The sequence below is a fragment of the Lepisosteus platostomus genome, chromosome 15 (genome assembly GCF_059453375.1).
Source record: "Lepisosteus platostomus isolate fLepPlt1 chromosome 15, fLepPlt1.hap1, whole genome shotgun sequence".
Taxonomy (NCBI): domain Eukaryota; kingdom Metazoa; phylum Chordata; class Actinopteri; order Semionotiformes; family Lepisosteidae; genus Lepisosteus; species Lepisosteus platostomus.
This window is the reverse complement of record NC_142625.1, coordinates 4,886,079-4,904,890: the sequence shown is the minus strand read 5'-3', so window position 1 is coordinate 4,904,890 and position 18,812 is coordinate 4,886,079. Positions and strand designations below refer to the sequence as shown.

Below are 18,812 nucleotides of genomic sequence, written 5' to 3'. Positions count from 1 at the left end.
TAATGTAAATGCATAAATTACTGCTGCATAACATTGTACAGTCAGTGATGTGGAGGAGCTCCCCTTCGATGCCAGAATAAAGTAAGACCACTACATGCTCATGTGCTTTTTATAGTTTTCTTTTATTTCATTGGTTTTCATAATTAACTTCCCCATTGCCAGGCGTCGACTTTGGCTTTTGCAGCAGCTCCTGCATAGCAAATTTTATCCACCGTTTTTCCATAAACATTCATGGTCACTGGGTTAAGAAGCACGTTCTTTTACAGTGTTTTTTGTTGGCTCGAATGTAGGATTCGGTGCCCGATCCTCCTTGTCTACTGAAGTATAAACACTGTGTTCACACTATACCTATTCCTTTAACCAGAACTTTGGTTTCAGTTATCTTTGTAAAGCTGGAGTAATACCCATAATTATCAGATCAATTCAATTCTGGCTAACTTGATTTAACTAATTCAGAACTTTTAATCTGCTTTGCAGAACAGCCCCTGTTTTCATAGAAAATCCATGTGGGTTCCCCTAATCTGCAAGAATTCTAACCAGCTTCCTGTTGGCTTGAAGAGGCTGTGTATAAAGCCACAGCAGAGAACAGCGTGGCCTCTCGCCAGGCCAGGAAGAACTTGAATCACCTGAGAACAGGCAGGTTGTGGATTACAAGAGCATAGAGCTCATGTTCGATGAGGCAAACAGGAAACGGGGTGTGAGACTGGTGGAGTCTGGTGGAAATCTGCAGGGTAAGATTTTTTTTTCCAGTTGCTTCCTGCTCATTTGAAGAGTATGTATTGTATGAGATTTATAAGAGTTTTTCAAAACATTTATTGCAACATTTTATATAAAGCCATGTTAAAAGAGTATACCAGTGTTCCAGATGAGGAGCAAGAGGCTGCTGTCCAGGAGGAAGAGATGCCAGAGGCTGCTTCAGAGACTGAAGCAGAGGAGCAAGAACTCTCTCAGCAGTAAGACTTTATTTTTCAAATGTATCCATTTGTTCAATACTTTTATTCTAGTTTCTTCTCCTGTGGTATAAAATGTTTAAATGTCTCTTATATTCTTCCAGGCCACCAGTAGTTAAAAGCCAACAGCAGGCTCCCTGGAAGAGTGGCCCAGGATGGACTGTATTGAAAGCACTCCCTGAAAGCTCCTCTCCTGGCTGGGTTTAAACAGTACCTTACCAATGTGCTGGGAGTGGCAAACTGCTCTCTGGAGGTACAGTAGTTGTTTTTTAAAGGCATTTAAAATAGAACAGTGATGTTTCCATAGCACGTTTTTATGCCACAGTGTAAAATTGACCCATGTGAAATCTCGCCCATAAACATAGTGACTCTACATTTTTCAGGTAGAAAATGATTCCAGGTTCCTGTTTTTTAGGGATTAATCGGCAGCTTCCTTAAACTTTGTAAAGGACATAACCAAAACAAGCAGTTTTTTTTTAACTAACTGAAGAAGACTGGAATGTCTCACCAAACTATTGCCAGTTCCATCAAGAACATCATCCGGTTCCTGTGCTACATCCTGACCTCCGCCAACCTGAGACTGGAGGATCCCACCCTGGCTAACGTCATCTTCCAGAGCATCCTAAAGGATTTTCAGAAGAAAAACAGTAAGGATGTCACATAAGAGATTAACAGAAAGAGATACTTTTCAGTTGTACTGTTTTTTTTAAATTCTAATACAAAAAGATTTTGAGTACTACTCCTTCTGCCACAGATACAGACAGCTGCAGAGTCCTGGGCCGAGCGCCAGTGACTGCTGGAAGATGCTGAGGGCTGCAAAGAGATGTGGAGTGAATACTGGAGAAGACGCACACCTCTGAAGACGCCACCTTGCCTGAGCAGCTTCCTGTGCTGTATTATTTGCAGGCCATTCTCCAGCTGAAACACACCCAGCACACTGCAGCACCCAGGTAAAGAATGACTGTAAGAAATCTATACTGTACATACAACAAAGAATGATTATTTTAAGAATTTTTATTCATTTAATACAAATTTTTAAAAAATCAGGAATTCCATTTTAGGAATGTATTCACTAAATGTAGGTGGAAAAACGGCAATAATCTCAGTCCAAGAAACATCACAGCGGCTGGCTTGCTTTGCCCTTAATGATGAAGAGAAAAAGGGCGGGGATCGCATCACTTACAGTGTACTAGCTCTAGTTCATTGCCAACAACTCGCTTGAGCATTTGAAAAATAGTATTTTTTCATTTCATCAGGGGGGAACCCTGTTCACAATTCTTCATATGATCTGAAAACACTTCATGAGAAGTAAACTGAATTATTTCTTTTTGTTGTTTTTTTTTATTTTCAGTACCTAATAAAACCCCGATTTTATACATGCTTGTGTGTTTTGTAGTTACCACCTGCCTGCTAGTGATTACTTGCTAGGTTGAAAGAAGAGCATTTGAAATAGCAATAGAGAAGCTACCTATTGATCAGAAGACTGTCGTGGCTGATTATCTACAGTAGCCGTTTCAAATGGAAGTGTTGGAAAAACTCGAGAGGAGGCTGACACATGAAGACATCTGCTCAGACACTGAACTAATTCAAGGCCTTGTAGAATGTTACAATGATCTCAGAATTCTGCATTTAAAAGTCCGTATTCAAGATAAAATTTCTCATTTTTTTAAACTACAGGTTTTCAGGAGAACCATCTTCAGCCTCTGGACAAGTGTATATATAGCTGCCAAGATGGAGTGAGTCTGAATACAACACCTCTTTCAGTTACTTTTTTTGTAGCCATTCTGTCTTAGAGATCTGTTATGTAAAAATTAAAACAACAGTTCCACTGTGGCAGCTGCTGTATATAGATGCCCAAAGATGGATGATGCTGCAGCCTTCTAGAAGCTGATAGAGATGTTTCCCGTGACGTTAGATGGGCAGCCTCCCAGAAAGAAAGAGCGCCTGAGCGTGACCAGCATTCACGACCACCACTGTTACAATAGATGGAGGCAACAGAACATATTGGGTAAGAAGAGGATTTCTTCCTTTTTCAAGGACTAGTATTTCAAGTGTCTATTATTGGATCAATTCTAAGGGTGGATTTCTGATCTGTTTCTCACTACAGACCAATACAATATATATTGGGGGAATGGCCTGGTCAACCAGTACACCGGCTGTGTCTGACCTACTTCAGAACTGGAAGCTTCACGTTGAAGTACGACCCAATGGCAAGGAAAGTGGAAATCGAATGAACAGTCAGACTTGGAGAAACCTGCACATCTTGACAATCCTGTGAAGGGGGAGAAGATTGTGACTTCCAGATGTTTCCAGAAGGGAGAGGTTGTATATGATTACCATGGCGATGTCATTACAAAGACAGGTGCTGAAGCCAGAATGGCATCCTCATTGAGGACATACTGGTAAGTGCATCCTTACCCAGGACAAACTTTTGGAGACAAAGCATTTCAGTTGACAGTTATGAATATGTTAGGGTTTTTTATGTTTATCATTCCAGACTATCAAAAGACGGTTAACAACAGAAGCACAGGTTAACAGGTCTACTGAAAAGAATTCTCCAGTAGTGACTGAAGTCCTGGACAACTGGCAGCCACACATGCAAAAAAGAATCACAACACCTGTAAAGACTTCAATATTGGAAGGTAATCCACATTACCCATGATCCTTTAACACGGGCAGTTATCACTTCCAGTCATTTCCAGTAGGGCAATGGTTTTGTGAGCGCCATCACAAGAACAAGTGAAGCCATAATGGCACAGATAGATCAGCTCAGAAGTTGTGCATTTTGTGATTACATCACAAAGACCGCTTCACCAGCTTTTATCTGGCAGATGTGGCACCTCTTCTACAGACTGAGGTTACAGTTGCTTTAATGCTTGTAAGGATCACTGCATCTGACCTCCAGAAGATGACATTTGATAGAAAAGTCAAATCAAGAAAGCCTGATAAATGAGGAAGAGATCCTTTTGTGATCCAAGGACAGACTGTCATTACAATTCTGTTCCTGGCCAAAAGATACATTGGTGCATGAGAGGACCACTTTAATGATTATACTATCTCCACGTAGTCAGTTCTGGAGTGGTTGGAAGTCTATGTAATGTATAAACCAGAGTTATTTAGATAGAGAAGACTTTATTGATCCCGAAGGGAAATTGAGGTGTTACAACAGCCCAGCCCAAGACAAGCAAAAACAGACATCAGAACAGACTAAAAAATTAAGTAAAGCAATACAAAATAAAGAGTTAGGTGTGTGTAAAATCTGCTAATACTCACTGTAAAACAATAAAACAAGTGCAAAATGTGCATAGGTATATACAGATTGAAAATACCTCAGTATACCGTAAATAGTATAGTAATGCAGTGCCCAAAAAGTACACGAGTGCAACATGCTGTCCATAGATGAGCAGATAGAAAGCTAGCAGTCCTAGCCTAGGGCAGTGTTATACACCCTGACAGCCGCGGGGAGGAAGGACCTGCGGAAACGTTCCCTTCAACACCGTAGCTGGAGCAGCCTGTTACTAAAAGTGCTCCGCTGTCCCATGTAACAGATGAGAGGCATTGTTCATGATGGCTGTGAACTTGGTCAGCAATCTTCTCTCTGCCAGCTCCTCCAGGGGAGTCAAGGGCTCAGCCCCAAAACTGAACCAGCCTTGAGTTTGAGTCTATTTACAATGCATCTCTTGTCATGATGCTGCTGCCACAGCACACAACAGCATAGAAGATGGCCGCTGCCACCACTGATTCATAAATGTGTAGCAGTGTTCCAGGACCTGAGCCTCCTATGCAAATAGTCAGCTCTGACCTTTCTTGTACAGGGCATCAGTGTTAACAGTCCACTCCATCTTATCCAGGTGTACTTGTAGGACTGCACCACCTCTATGTCCTCACCCTGGATGGAAATAGGGTTCGGTGGAGACTTATTCCTCTGAAAGTCCATGATAATTTCTCTAGTCTTGCTGGAGATGGTTAAGATGACACCATTTCACAAAGCTGGTAATCAAGCTCCTATATTCCTCCTCCCTCCCCACACTAATACACCCCACGATTGCAGAGTCATCCAAAAATGTCTGCAGATGACATGCCTCAGAGTTGTAGTTGAAGTCAGAGGTGTAAAACGTGAAGAGGAATGGAGCAAGGGTAGTCCCCTGTGGGGCCCCAGTACTGCTAACAACCTGTTCGGACAAACAGCTCTGTAGCCGTACATACTGTGGCCTGCAGGTCAGATAGTCTATAATCCAGGACAGCAGGGGAGTGTCCACCTGCGCTACCCTTACCTTATCTCTCAGTAATGGGGGATGGATGGTGTTAAAGGCACTAGAGAAATCAAAGAACATAACTCTCACAATGCTCCATGTCTTCTCCAGGTAAGAGTTAGCTCTGTGTAGCAGATAAATGACTGCGTCCTCCACTCCCAAGTGTGACTGGTAGGTGAACTGCAGGGGGTCCAGTGCTGTACTCACCAGGGTTCTGAGGTGGTCCAGTACAAGCCTTTCCAGAGTTTATTAGGTGTGATGTCAGTGCCACTGGTCTGTAGTCATTCAAGACTTTAAGGTGCCCCTCTCTAGGTACTGGCAGCAGGCAAGATGTCTTCCAGAGCACCGGAACCCTTTCTAATCTCAGGCTGAGGTTGAAGATGTACTGCAGCACTGACCCCAGTTGGTCAGCGCAGATCTTCAGCACCCTAGAGCCGACACTGTCAGGACCTGCTGCTTTTCCTGCATGGAGCCTCCTCAACTCCCTTCAGACCTGGTCAGCTGTGATGGATAGGCTGAGGAGGGCAGGGGAAGATGGAGTAGGAGTAGGAGGGATCTCATGATGTGGTGACTGAGGATATGAAGAGGGTGTCTGAGGTTAAGGCCTGTGAGGTGAATGGTCAGTAGACCTTGTATCGTATCTGTTAAAGAAAAGATTCAGCTCATTTGCCCTCTCTCACTCTGTTGGCCTCCGGACAGCTTGTATTCAGAGATCTTCCTCATGTCATTCCACAGTTCTCTCACATTGCTTTCCCTCAGCCTGTCCTCCATTTTCCTCCCATAAGCCACCTTGCTCTCCCTAACTCTCACCTTCAGGAACAAAGGAGACCGTAGTGACTGTAATAACTACAGAGGAATCTCCCTCCTGAGCATCGTTGGCAAGGTATTTGCCCGGGTAGTTCTAAATAGACTGCAGCTACTTGCTGCCCATGTGTACCCAGAATCTCAGTGCGGCTTCAGGGCGAGGAGATCAACCATCGTCATGATCTTCTCACTGCGTCAACTCCAGGAGAAGTGTAGGGAGAAGAGAAGACCACTGTTCCTTGCCCATTGACCTGACGAAGGCCTTTGACCTCGTCAGCAGAAAAGGCCTCTTCATGCTCCTCCATAAGATCGGATGCCCATCTAAACTTCTTAGGATGATTACATCATTCCACAAAAACATGCAGGGCAATGTGCAGCACAACGGCTCAACCTTAGATACCTTCCCGATCAACAGTGGGGATAGAACAGGGCTGCGTGCTTGCCCCAACACTCTTCTGCATTTCCTTCTCCTTGTTGTTTTCGTACACCTTCAGTCCCTCTGAGGATGGTGTCTATATTCGCACTAGAAATGATAGGAAGCTTTTCAACCTGGCGCAACTCTGGACAAAGACGAAGGTTCGCCAGGTTTTGATCAGGGAAATGCTGTTTGCCAACAACGCTGTGCTGGTCACGCTCCAAGGAAGGTCTCCAGAGACTCATCAGCAGCTTTGCATGTGCCTGCAGTGAGTTTGGCCTCGTCACTTGCCTGAAGAAGACCAACATCATGGGTCAGGACGTCAATAGTGCTTCAAGCATATTCATCGGGGGACATACCCTTGAAGTCGTGGAGGAGTTCACCTAACTCGGTTCCACCATCAGCCTGTCCTTGGATGCCGAGGTCAACAAATGCATTGGTAAAGCAGCACCCACGATGGCACGCCTTTCCAGGAAGGTCTGGGAGAACCAGATGCTGACCATCAACACTACAATAAAGGTGTACCAGGCCTGCGTGCTGGGCAGGCTACTGTATGGCAGCGAGACCTGGACCCTGTACAAACGGCAGGAGTGTTGCTTCAACTCCTTCCACATTCGCTGTCTAAGGAGAATCTTGGGAATCGCATGGAAAGATTGTGTGCCCAACAAAGACGTTTTCACTCAAGCGCACATCCCCAGGATGTTCGCACTCCTGTCACAGTGACGCCTGTGCTGGCTCGGCCATGTCATCTGAATAGAAGACAGCCTAAAACCAAAGGACTTGCTATACGGTGAACTGGCACCAGACCCGCTGGCAGACCTACTCTGCAATATAAAGATGTCTGCAAATGCGACATGACTTCACCTGCGGAAACTGCAACAAGACCTGCCACTCCAGACTTGGACTGTACAGTCACAGTAGGTGATGCCAATCTAAAAACTGACTAACCACGGCGCAAAACTCCCTTGTCTTTCGAGACAAAGAGAGAGTCTTTGTTTTAGATGGTAAAGCTGTGATTTTTCCTATGTGCTGTCAGCCCATTCAGCTTGCAGAAGGATTCTAGGATTATTATATCTAGCAATATTTCTGAGCATTTAATGACCATCCCAAGTTTCTTGAATTTCAATAGTTATACTGGGTTAGATTTCTCCTGCATAACAGCACAGAGGTAATCACTTCACTTAGGCCCATAACTCCCAGTGGACCATAAGCAATCAACAACCTTTCTCCATTGTGGTTCTCTGCAGTCTTTTCCTTTTCAACCCATTCTGATATTCTTTACCTCTTACTTGATGCCCGGGTGCCAGCTCTCTTTTGCCATGTTGACGTGGGGTTGTGGAGGCCAATCCTGGTCCTGCTTTGTTACGGTTCCACTATCTCACCATCAGAGGGCACCCCAACCTCTGATGTCTAATCCAACTGTGCAGCAGAGGCACAGACCAAGCAGACATCTTTAGCCAATCCCTGGTTGCTTAGTGTTCCTAGATAATAATAATAATTGCTTACACTTATATAGCGCTTATCTGGACACCCCACTCAAAGCGCTTTACAGGTAATGGGGACTCCCCTCTACCACCACCAATGTGCAGCTGCACCTGGATGATGCGACAGCAGCCATAGTGCGCCAGAACGTTCACCACACATCAGCTCTCAGTGGGGAGGAGAGCAGAGTAATGTAGCCAATTCACAGATGGGAATTATTAGGAAGCCATGATTGGTAAGGGCCAATGGGAAATGTGGCCAGGACACCAGGGTTACACCCCTACTCTTTTCGAGAAACACCCTGGGATTTTTAATGACCACAGAGAGTCAGAACCTCGGTTTTACATCTCATACGAAGGATGGCGCCTGTTTACAGTATAGTGTCCCCGTCACTAAACTGGGGCATTAGGACCCATGTGGACCGCAGGGTGAGTGCCTCCTGCTGACCCCACTAACACCTCTTCCAGCAGCAACCTTAGATTTTCCCAGGAGGTTTCCCATCCAGGTACCAACCACACCATAGATCACCATGCCTCCCCTCCTCAGGCCTGATTAACCCCTGATGGTCAGTAATGTTTATCTCTGCATTGAGCTCCATATTCCAACAATCTTTTTCTAGTATTTTTCCTTCTTGCCGAGATTCCTTCTTTTGTTTGCTACTCCTTGATTTCTGGCCTTGTGTTTTGTTCCCTTAGTGCTTCTTGGATTTTTTCCAAGCTGTTTTTCCTGCTCCTGTTGTGTCAGTTTTTCCTGGATAACTCACCTTGGACTTTAGCCTTGGATTCTGTTTTTGTTGTTTTTCTGGCTCTGGACTTCAGGTTGTTACTAGACCTTGTCTATGAATTGTTTTGCTTAGCGGTTTTTAACAGTTGAAACCCACACAGGGCCCATTCCTCGTACTTGTGAGCTGTCAGCCAACCCTTTCAATCTTCTTTTCCAGATCTTGTCTTAGATGGGGTCTGTCTGATATGTTCCCATAACCTGGTTGCAGAGAATTCATCGGCAGTAAATGATCAGTCATGGGTGAATGATCAGTCATTTGTATCATGGTGGAATGAGTAACTCATGACTTAGTTCATGGGTGATACTAAATACAAATCCCTCTTAATTTAAGAGCTGAAATAATTTTAAAACAAACAAATGATGGAATACTTTTTTTAAATAAAACCCAAGGTCCATTAATACTGTGCATAGAACATTTTGAGTTTTTCAGACAAAACATGTCCCAAATTCAGAATTGCTTACTGTAGATACTACAAGAAAAACCCAGAAATATGTTGTTGGCATATTTGTTAAACTCATGCATGCATCCTTTCAGTTTTTTGAAGCTCAGAACATGAAGCTAAAAGTTACTTTAGATTTTTATGAATATGCTGTTCATCGCTTTGTCTGGGAGGAAAAAAAAACAAAACAAATGTTGTTCCTCTGCCAGTTATATACTGTAACGAACAGTTCTTTCCGGACACTATGCGGACGACACAATCCAGAATAGTGAGGAAGGAAGACACTACGGAAAAGTCATGCAGGAACAGGGATGAAAACAGGGGGGCGTGTCCATACGGTGCTGGTGATCCGAGGAGGTGTGGCCGAGGCGAACAGTCCATAATAAATCCAAAGGGGAGAATCCAAAAACGAAAGCAAAAGGTCCAAGGCTGTTAAATCCATCCAAACAGAAGATTAAAATCAGGTGCCGGGTCGGGACCGGTGGGGGGAGCAAGGACAGGAGCAGGAAGCTAAAAACATAACGGAGCCAGGCGCAACCAAGTCCCAGGCTCGCACGATGCGGAGATCAGTTGCAGAGCGCTGGGTAAAGTGAGCGCCTGGCTTTTAAAGGCGAACAGAAACAGGGAAGAAACAAGGAAGAGGTGGCAGGAATGATACAAACGAGGAAGGGCTGGAGCGCCCTTAAGAGGAGGGGTTGCGATCGTGACATATACTGTAATTCGCCTACCATGTGAAGGCTCCAGTGATTAATCAGCAGTCAATAGTGAGCTTCGGGGAATGTCAGACTAACATTCTTGGGCCTGTAGCTGGGATGTGATGAAACAGGAAATGTTTTTCAGATCAGTACGGTCACTGTCCTGCTAAGTCTGAGGTTTCTGTGTTTGTTAGGGCAAGCATACAGTGAATAAAAAGTTAGCACAGAAAGCTCTTTTTCAGTGGTTAAAATGTCTTAAATAACCTGTTTGAATGCCTGATTGATTTTGAGATTCACTGCCTGATTGGATCTTTCATGTGATAACAATTGCCTAAGCCCACCAAAAATAATGCAGCAACTTTCATTGGGTTGCGTGTTGTAGAGAATAACAGAAAAGTCAAGTTTTTATATTTATAGTAATCATTTTTAAGTTGTTTTTTTTTGTGTGGCTTATGAGTCTTTTATTTCATGTGCCACTTTCATTGCATGTCGTTAAAAATCCATCTGCATGCCAGATCTTGCCACGTGTTCTGTAGGGTGACAGTCCCTGAGTTAGAGGCTGCAGACAGGGCTTGTTTCGATGTAATGTAAGAAATACAGCATTGCCTGATTAGCTGCAGTATTTTCATTGTCCTGTTTATTGAAGATTGCAGCTATGTTTTGTGCGATGTGTTTTGGAGTTGTTTTAAAATGCCCTCCTTCATGACGTTCTGAATACTGCAGATACTGCATTTTCCCTAGAGCTATACAGATTCTACTTATCAATTGTTTTTTTGGCCTGTTGAACACTGAGTTATATCAAGGGATGGATAAACATTTAACTGCTACTCATTTTGGACAGACGAACAAGGATGCTGCAATAATTATCATACGTTTATTCATTTTTCTTACAGAGGCGCACAGCTGCAATCACTCAGTTGACCCTTCTGTTACAATGCTAGATAGGATTATCTTTTTGATATGTTCATACATTAGTTACCCTCTATGTTGATTTATATTATTGAAGTGTAAAAAAGTTGATGTTACAAACAAATGTTTTTTTTCTATTTTTAACAATTGCTATCAATATTGGATGCATTACAAACATATCTATGTATCTATATATATCTATACATATATATCTATATATGTAATATATGTGTAAAACACATTTCTAATACTGCTCAAATTTCTTCATTATCTAACAATAACTCGTGTCTCTTCCTTTTAGATTTAGTAACTGAGTAGGTACTTCTTGTATGTGTGTAATACATTCCAATACAAAAAGAAAAGGTAAGAAAAAATCAAATTTCCCTGAAGCACTAAATCAGTCCAAGAATTCTAAAACAAAACAAGAGAATATTCGATGAATCTGCATCCTGACACCACATATGCCTTCTATAACTATCGACTCCTCCTCTCCCTCCCTAGAAAGCAAATGTCGTGATGTATTCCATATCAGCCGTCTCCCATTCCCCAGGTCTGTTCAGGAGCAGTGTCACACACAGTGAAGAAGAAGCAGAAGTGGGGCTCCAACCAGAATGATCTCCAAAAAGAAAAAGAAATACCTTCTAGAAACTGCTGCAGGCGTTTAACACTGCAGCCCTCACAGCAACACAAACACAAACACTCATACAACTTAAGCATCAGAATGCAAGTTCTGCATGATGTGGCAAGACTTCCCAAAGCCCAGGTTATTGACTCTGGTTCATACCTTAACCCTCCTGGCACTTAGACAGGTACACATACTCATCCACATGTAATATTAGCACATTTAACATTTCCTGAATGAATGGGTGTGTGGGCACCAGGTGTGGAGGGTTTTAGGAATGTGATTGCCTTGATGGGTCAGTGACACCTTAGTGTTGATTCAGTTCTGTGCCCTGAACAAAGACCATTAAGATGCTCACGCCTGAAGAAGGCTTCACAGCCGGAACGTTGTGTTTTCTCTCTTCTCTTTTCAGCCTGAAATAAACCTATTACTTTTTCCTTTGCAGACTGACGCAGCTACCCACCGGAACTACTTTAAGATTCATGCTGGACAACTACCACACCCTCCCGGGGTCATGTGTGGGTTTGCAAACAAAGTTGACAGGACCTGTGACTGAGGGGCCTGCGATGGATCACTTGGACGTGTCTGGATAGCCAGTTCCTGAAAGAGCCCTGGGCAGCCCTGGGCCCAGCCCACTCAAAGCCTCCTCTTTCCCCAGTGGAATAGTCTGGAGGTTTTGTCTAGAGGCAGTTCCTTAGCCCCAGTCAGCACAGAACGTCAACCCCTTTTGGGAGAAGCAAGGTTTGAGGAACAGACTGCAGCAGTTGGACCTAGGAGGACTTGGCTTGGACACAAGGGACTGGGAGCAGTGGAGGAAGACCCCAGGACCCTCATACTCCACCTACCCAAAACTGGGTAGAGGGGGGGACACCAGCAACACTGAGACTGCAGAGGGCTCAGCTGCTGGACTTATTTTTGGGAGGTCTGCTTGAGGAACTGGGGGTCCATTAGTTGTCTTTGTACTGTTAGTCACAGCCTCTGGTGAATGAGTTGTACGCGTTGTGTGTGTTGGGTGGGCAGTAATGGAAATTGGTGTGTTATAGGTTCAACGAAAGAGAAATAAAATGGGATATTATGTAGAATAAGTGTCTTGTCTGGTCTGTGGGTGCACTGATGGTTCTTGGAGACTAAAGAACCTGTTACAGAGGAAAGGAGGGGCACCCTTTATATATAAGAGGCAGGAATAATTTATTGTTTGAGGGGTCACTTACCTGTGACATATCCTCAAAACACAGTAAGACTCTGTAGCAATCTGAGACTAAGATGAGCTCACATACTGATCTCCAGGATACTTTGAGCATATTGCCACTGACAGAGACTCACACTCTATTTGTCAGGACTCTTTGAAAATCCTGACACTGAGACAGTCTCACACACTCTTCAGGATACTTGGAGAATATTAACACTGACACAGACTCACACAGTGAACTTCAGAATACTACTGCTTGCCCATTCACCAGGGCCTGGCTCCTAGAGGGACAACACACCGCAGGAGCGGACTGTTAATACTATGATGACCACCTTACCTTGGCCTCTGTGTTTTATATACAGGAAAAGAACAGCTTCTGCACTGTCTGATTGGCGTAGCCATTAAATACCTTCTCAGGAACATTGGAGAATGCTGCATTGATCTTGATAAAAACAGGCACAACACAGAATCGTTAATTCAGAACATGGTTAGGACTTGGGTGCTCTTAAAACAAAGCAAAAAAAAACAATCAATAAACATGTAAATCGCCAAGTGGGATTGTCGGGGAAGGTGCCCAGCACCATGACTCACCTGCTCTGAGGAGGCTGTGTCTGAACACACGTACATGGCCAGGTGCTCTCCATTAGCGAACGCATCAAAGTCAACAGAAGTGCCAGCCATTTGGGCGAGTAACTTGGTGAGGCTCTGGAAATTTGCTGTATCCCGGTGTTTTTCCAGAGGAATTCTCTGGGCATGAGTGAAATCTATAGTATCCAGTGCCACAAAGATTTTATGGCTGTTTTCTTCACTCTTCTGGACAAGTTTTCTCCAGAAGTCATTCTGGGCAGTTGATTCCTTCTCTGTGTCTTCAATCATTATTTTGAGTTCACCTTGAGCATAGAAGAGGACAGTTCAACAGGATCATCAGAGGCCCTCAAAAACAATTTAGGATTTTGAGATCAGCTTTTACTACATGACTTCTGTTCTATAGTAGTTGTGGTGCTTGGTATTGTACTGCTTAGGATGTTGGGCTTATATTAATTAGTATACAGTAATTAACAGGTTTTAGCAAGTGCAGTCTTCTTAAGTATAGGATATAAAATTGTTACGTGTTGTCTCTGAAAATAATTTGCTAATACAATGAGGAAAACATTTCACTTACTTGAAGGCTTCAAATAGATGCCAGAATGATCATTCAGACAGATGATAAAGTCTTTGTAGTACTTGCTGGTAGTTGTGATACTCATCCTTACCAGATCTCCAGGTTTGACTGGTTAATGTGTCAGATAAAAAGAGCAATTAGTTACGGTATTCTTCACTACACTTTTTTTTAATGAACCACTTAGACATTGTGGGTCAATTAACTGGCAAATTTAGCCCAGTGCTGCACTAAGTTGCATGAAGTGCTAGCTAGTATGGTACTCTTTCAGGATCATGCCAGCTGTACACTCCATTGTAAAGAAATGAACTACAGAACAAAGCTGGAGGCTAGCTGATCCTCTTCTTAGTCTGGCACTAAGATTAAGGATTAAGGATTAAGATGGAACTGGAAACTGAAGGGGTCTCTGATTTGGAATATTTGAGTTATTTGTATTTGTAAGCTAATACTGTATGTGTATATCGCAGTGACTTTCATTTTCATTGATCCATGTTATGGAGACATACTGAGATAATTGAGTTGCTTAAGAGAACACATTGGTAATTCATTTTCTATGATAGGCTTAGACAACAATGTGTATGAAACACTGTAAAGGCAAACTTCATGCACTTTCATGTGGTACATTTGTTGCTCTAGATTGTTGTGTAATTTTGTCTGTGGATGTTGACCATTGGGAATAGCTGGTTTCTATAGTTTTGATAATGACCCTGATTTTCCAAAGACTACTGGAACCTCAACTGCAATCCAAGAGATCTTTCTTTTATATACCTTTACATTTACCCACATACTCAAGTGACACCCAGGTGTGACTGATCACTTTATTAGTAAGAGTTACATCCCATTCAGGTGTCTGCATTTAACAAGACTTAATTTCCCTCTCCAGAATATTTATCTCAGCTACTGCATATCTCAGAACTGTCACATTCCACAGGCTCTAGGTTTATTAATACAAAAAACACCTTTCTTTATGATTTGAACATGAGATATAGGTCTAGTGTATTGTGGTTGGAATTCAATTTTAGTATTTCCTGTTTCCCCAATGTAGCCATCTCTAGGAAGGAGACTCTGAGGGTTCGGGGAACATGTTAGGGCTGCGAAGATTAAAGATCTCTCCAAGCCTATTGTTTCGCATTTCACCTCTGACAGCCATGATCACACTAATCTCTCCCTCTGTGTTCTCAAAGATGGTTTCCTAACTCCAACATCAGAAAGACTACAGAAACAAAAATTATCCTGCAGCTAGGATCCCACCTTCCCCCTTCTCTCAACGACAGACTAATTTTCTTCTGAATTCTCTCTATTCAGTGTAAATTCAATCTCACACCTCTCTTTACCTATCCTGACTTCACACCTCCTGATTGGCCTCTCTGTCTGCTCCCGCCTCTCACTCCTCCTCTCTCCCAGCTTTTGTCCTCCTGCTACATTAACTTTGCTTACTGCCCTGTCTTTCTCACACCTGAAGAAGGCTCCATGGCTGAAGCGTTGTGTTCTTCACTCTTCAGCATGGAATAAACCTATTACTCATTCCTTTGCAGCCTACGCATTCTGACGCAGCTACCCACCTGAACTATAATTTTAGTGGATTATTACAATAAATTTCACAGTGACTGATGCTTAAAATCATTACATATTAATTATACTATTTCTGTAGTAAATTGCTACTTTATTCAGAACGTTCTCATATGATCCAGTACCCTCCTTAGTATTGTACAAAATTGCGTAGTCTTAACAAATGTTCTAACTTAGTTCTGTACTTTAGTGTCCTCTAAAGGGCAGCAGTTATTACTTCAGGTGTGTTGCAATTGGGAACATTTTAATACAGAGCTGAGAATTAACCTAAAGGACAGAGTTGCACACTAACCATGGGATCATCCCCAGTGAGTACGCTGCTTGTCGCAGGTTGCAATTGACCCTATATGACGTGCGATGAGACATAACATCTGGCAGCTTGCCCTGTAATAACCACAGGCCTGCCGCTGGAGGCACCAGACCCGCTCAACTGGTTTAAAAAATAATTAGGAAAAAAACACAGCAGAGATTGAGTGTCTGTTTGTGTCTGGATGTGCGGCGATTGAAAGTGATGTGAATAACAATAACACCAATAACAGCGATTTTTCATGACCAAGGAAAAGGTATGCAGCAGAACATTTTTCTATTGGTTTGTGTAGGGACATAGTCATAGTTTAGTCTGGTAAATGTCATTAATAATAATAATAATAATAAAGAGTGTTTTAGAATTGGAAAAGTTTATATTATAACTATTATAAGGAAAATTGTTTTTAATCTCTTTGACATTGTGGCTACTAGTTAAGAGATACTGCCTGGCACAAATGTAACGTTTTTTCTTTTCTTCAGGTGGGTAGCTGCGTCAGCATGCGTAGGCTGCAAAGGAACAAGCAATAAGTTTATTCCAAGCTGAAAAGAGAAGAAAGAAAACACGGTGTTTCGGCCGTGGAGCCTTCTTCAGGTGTCTACTAAATCCACTTCACATCTGAAGAAGGCTCCACGACCGAAACGCTGTGTTTTCTTTTTTCTCTTTTCAGCATGGAATAAACCTATTACTTTTGTGCACAATTCTCTGTAGAAGAACGTTTGCTGTTGAGAATAAACCTAGTGGTTTGAATGATGTGACCTTTGACACCATGGTTTCTTATCCAATAAAAAGAACCTGGTACTTTGGGAACCCTATAAATATAAATAATATAAACTTTCCTCTTTTTAATATTTAAAGATAAACCTTAGCTACTACATCACGATCGATGTACTGCTACTACTTTGTGCACAAGACTTACCTTTGGACATATTGGCTGTAAATTTGCTTAGTGAGCTCAGCGAGAATCCCTCTATGGGACAAAACATAAAGGTTAGATTTGATTTACCTACTGCAACCTGCTAATGCCATGTTTATATAATGTATAGTTTGCGTATTACTGTTTGTAAATTATGTTTCTTCATTCATCGAGTATTTGTGTAAAATCTCTTCTTATGACAGTGTATTCTGTGAATGAGAACAGTTACAATGACTGAAGAAAAGCTGTACTATTTTAACCTAGATTATTTTTCCAGTTGAATATTCATAATAGCCTTTTTAGAACATCAATAAAGGACAGCATAAAAGAAAGCTCTCATTGTTTAGTGAGGCACTGACTGTATCTTAAGTGGTTCCCAGTTGACTGAATCCATTTTAGAGAGAAATTCAGTCCTTAATAGGACCTTTTACATGACTGGACACTCTTCCCTATTTCTTCCTGAGGGTACTTTTATTCCTGTTTCTGTGTGTTTTCTTTGTCTGTACAAGGCAGGACTGTGAGTCACAGATCTGTAAATATCTGTAAATAATATTGCCGTGTGTTGTGTGGTGAAATTCATTTTCATTTCATTTCATTTCATTCATTGCCAGCAGCCATATCACCCTGCAACTCACAACTGGCAACCCACTGAAGCTAAGCAGGTGTGAGCCTGGTCAGTACCTGGATGGGAGACCTCTGGGGAAAAACTAAAGGTTGCTGCTGGAAGAGGCGTTAGGGGGGCCAGCAGGGGGCGCTCACCCTGCGGCTCATGTGGGTCCTAATGCCCCAGTGTAGTGACGGGGACACTATACTGTAAACAGGCGCCGTCCTTCGGATGAGATGTAAAACCGAGGTCTTGACTCTCTGTGGTCATTAAAAATCCCAGGGTGTTTCTCGAAAAGGGTAGAGTGTTCTGGCGCACTATGGCTGCCGTCGCATCATCCAGGTGGATGCTGCACATTGGTGGTGGTGGAGGGGAGTCCCCATTACCTGTAAAGCGCTTTGAGTGGAGTGTCCAGAAAAAGCGCTATATAAGTGTAAGCAATTATTATTATTGTGTGGTGAAATTCATTTTAAATAAATATGTGTTTTTCCTAATAATGTTTGCTGCTGGTTATTACCAAGCTGGGCCAGAGAAACAAGAAAACCATGTGAAGTGGGACTTCATGATATTCCATTTATATTTCTTATTTGTAACAACAACCTAATTATATAATTATATGATAATGTATCTATATCAAGTAAACACACACGCAGCAACTGAACTTGTCATTAGTGTTTTTTACAAACACATTTTGAAAAATGTCAGTTTATGATTTTTTGTTGATGCTGATAAATAGGTTTTAATCCACCCAGTCATCTTTCCATTTTATAAACTGTTTTTTCCAGCTTATAGTCATGGTGGAGACACAACCTGCAGCAAGGTATAATACACCCTGGATGGCACACCAGTTTTTCTGTATCAAATTTTATAGTCAGTTTCGAAATATCATTATTATTTTAATAACTTATTTTCAGACATTAAAGTCACTCTCCGCTTCTATTAGTATCAATGTTTTTGTTTTCCTCTGACACATACCAGGTATGTCTCAGCAAAAAGCTGTTTTGTAATTAATGGAAATGGAGGTTTACACACAGCAGCTTTCTATGAATGCTCCACAATTACAAGTTCAGTATTACACCTGGCGGCGTCAGATCCTAGAATGTATGACATTACTCGTTTACATTTCCGAGTAGTAAAGTACAGGACGTCCGAGTGCATTAAACAGTTCATGCAGTATAGACAGTCATTGTAATCACAGACACATAGTATACACTAGAGTGCAGACCTAAACAGTACAAAACAGTGCAGATTCACACAGTACAGTATAAAGTATGTATTGCAAATGATGTGGTAAAGGACAGCAACACAATAAAGAGCAGGAGAAAAACACATAATACAGTGTTGTGTGTTGCAGTGTCTTATGTGGTATCACACATAAAAGACTTACAATTGTAGTACAAAGGAAAAGTGCAACTTACAGGATGCAAAGACTTCACCTCCTGCGGCAGTGTGGAAGCCAGTGTCAGACATTATCCACATGGCAAATTTATACCCTGCTGGAAACATGTGAGACACAGCTACAGGGGGGGTAGTTAGTTCTGCAGCCAGCGAAGTTTTTGTGATGGGAAACCAAAACAGCCTGATTAAGCCTGAAAAATTAGGAAGTACACAGCCATGCCATTTGAATCAGCATAATAATCTTGAATTGAGTGAACTTGCAATGCTACATGCTCTATATCAGTTCAAAAGGTATTTAAAAAGCACCCCATCCAAGGAGC

The 18,812-nt window shown here is 42.3% G+C and overlaps 1 protein-coding gene and 2 long non-coding RNA genes across 5 annotated transcripts in view; 1 reads left to right on the top strand and 2 right to left on the bottom strand.

Moving 5' to 3' along the window:
- LOC148647728 (uncharacterized) overlaps positions 1 to 18,812 on the bottom strand; it is a 492,485-nt gene that overhangs the window by 264,730 nt on the left and 208,943 nt on the right. The window lies entirely within an intron of this gene.
- LOC148647737 (uncharacterized) lies at positions 738 to 12,438 on the top strand. Of its 3 annotated transcripts, XR_015926734.1 has the most exons (8): positions 738 to 953; positions 1,055 to 1,203; positions 1,366 to 1,597; positions 1,705 to 1,900; positions 2,628 to 2,958; positions 3,058 to 3,352; positions 3,448 to 3,592; positions 11,799 to 12,438. It is a non-coding gene; the product is annotated as an uncharacterized LOC148647737 (long non-coding RNA). The 3 variants fall into 3 exon arrangements; XR_015926735.1 differs by lacking the exon at positions 3,448 to 3,592; XR_015926736.1 differs by lacking the exon at positions 11,799 to 12,438 and having other exon boundaries at positions 739 to 953; positions 1,473 to 1,597; positions 3,448 to 7,396.
- LOC148647736 (uncharacterized) lies at positions 10,683 to 18,635 on the bottom strand. Its single transcript, XM_088607893.1, has 6 exons — positions 18,513 to 18,635; positions 16,494 to 16,544; positions 13,705 to 13,812; positions 13,134 to 13,432; positions 12,880 to 12,984; positions 10,683 to 11,347 (listed from the first exon to the last, which is right to left on the bottom strand). The coding sequence occupies exons 2-5, from the start codon at positions 16,501 to 16,503 to the stop codon at positions 12,895 to 12,897; spliced, it is 507 nt and encodes a 168-aa protein (XP_088464019.1). The 5' UTR covers positions 16,504 to 16,544; positions 18,513 to 18,635; the 3' UTR covers positions 10,683 to 11,347; positions 12,880 to 12,894.

Bases quoted from the DNA above. Each gene is read 5' to 3' on its own strand.
- LOC148647736 (XM_088607893.1), bottom strand. The intron at 13,433-13,704 runs GTAAGTGAAATG...TCTATGCTCAAG, and splicing joins CATCTATTTGAAGCCTTCAA to GTGAACTCAAAATAATGATT. The intron at 12,985-13,133 runs GTGAGTCATGGT...GTTTTTATCAAG, and splicing joins ACACAGCCTCCTCAGAGCAG to ATCAATGCAGCATTCTCCAA.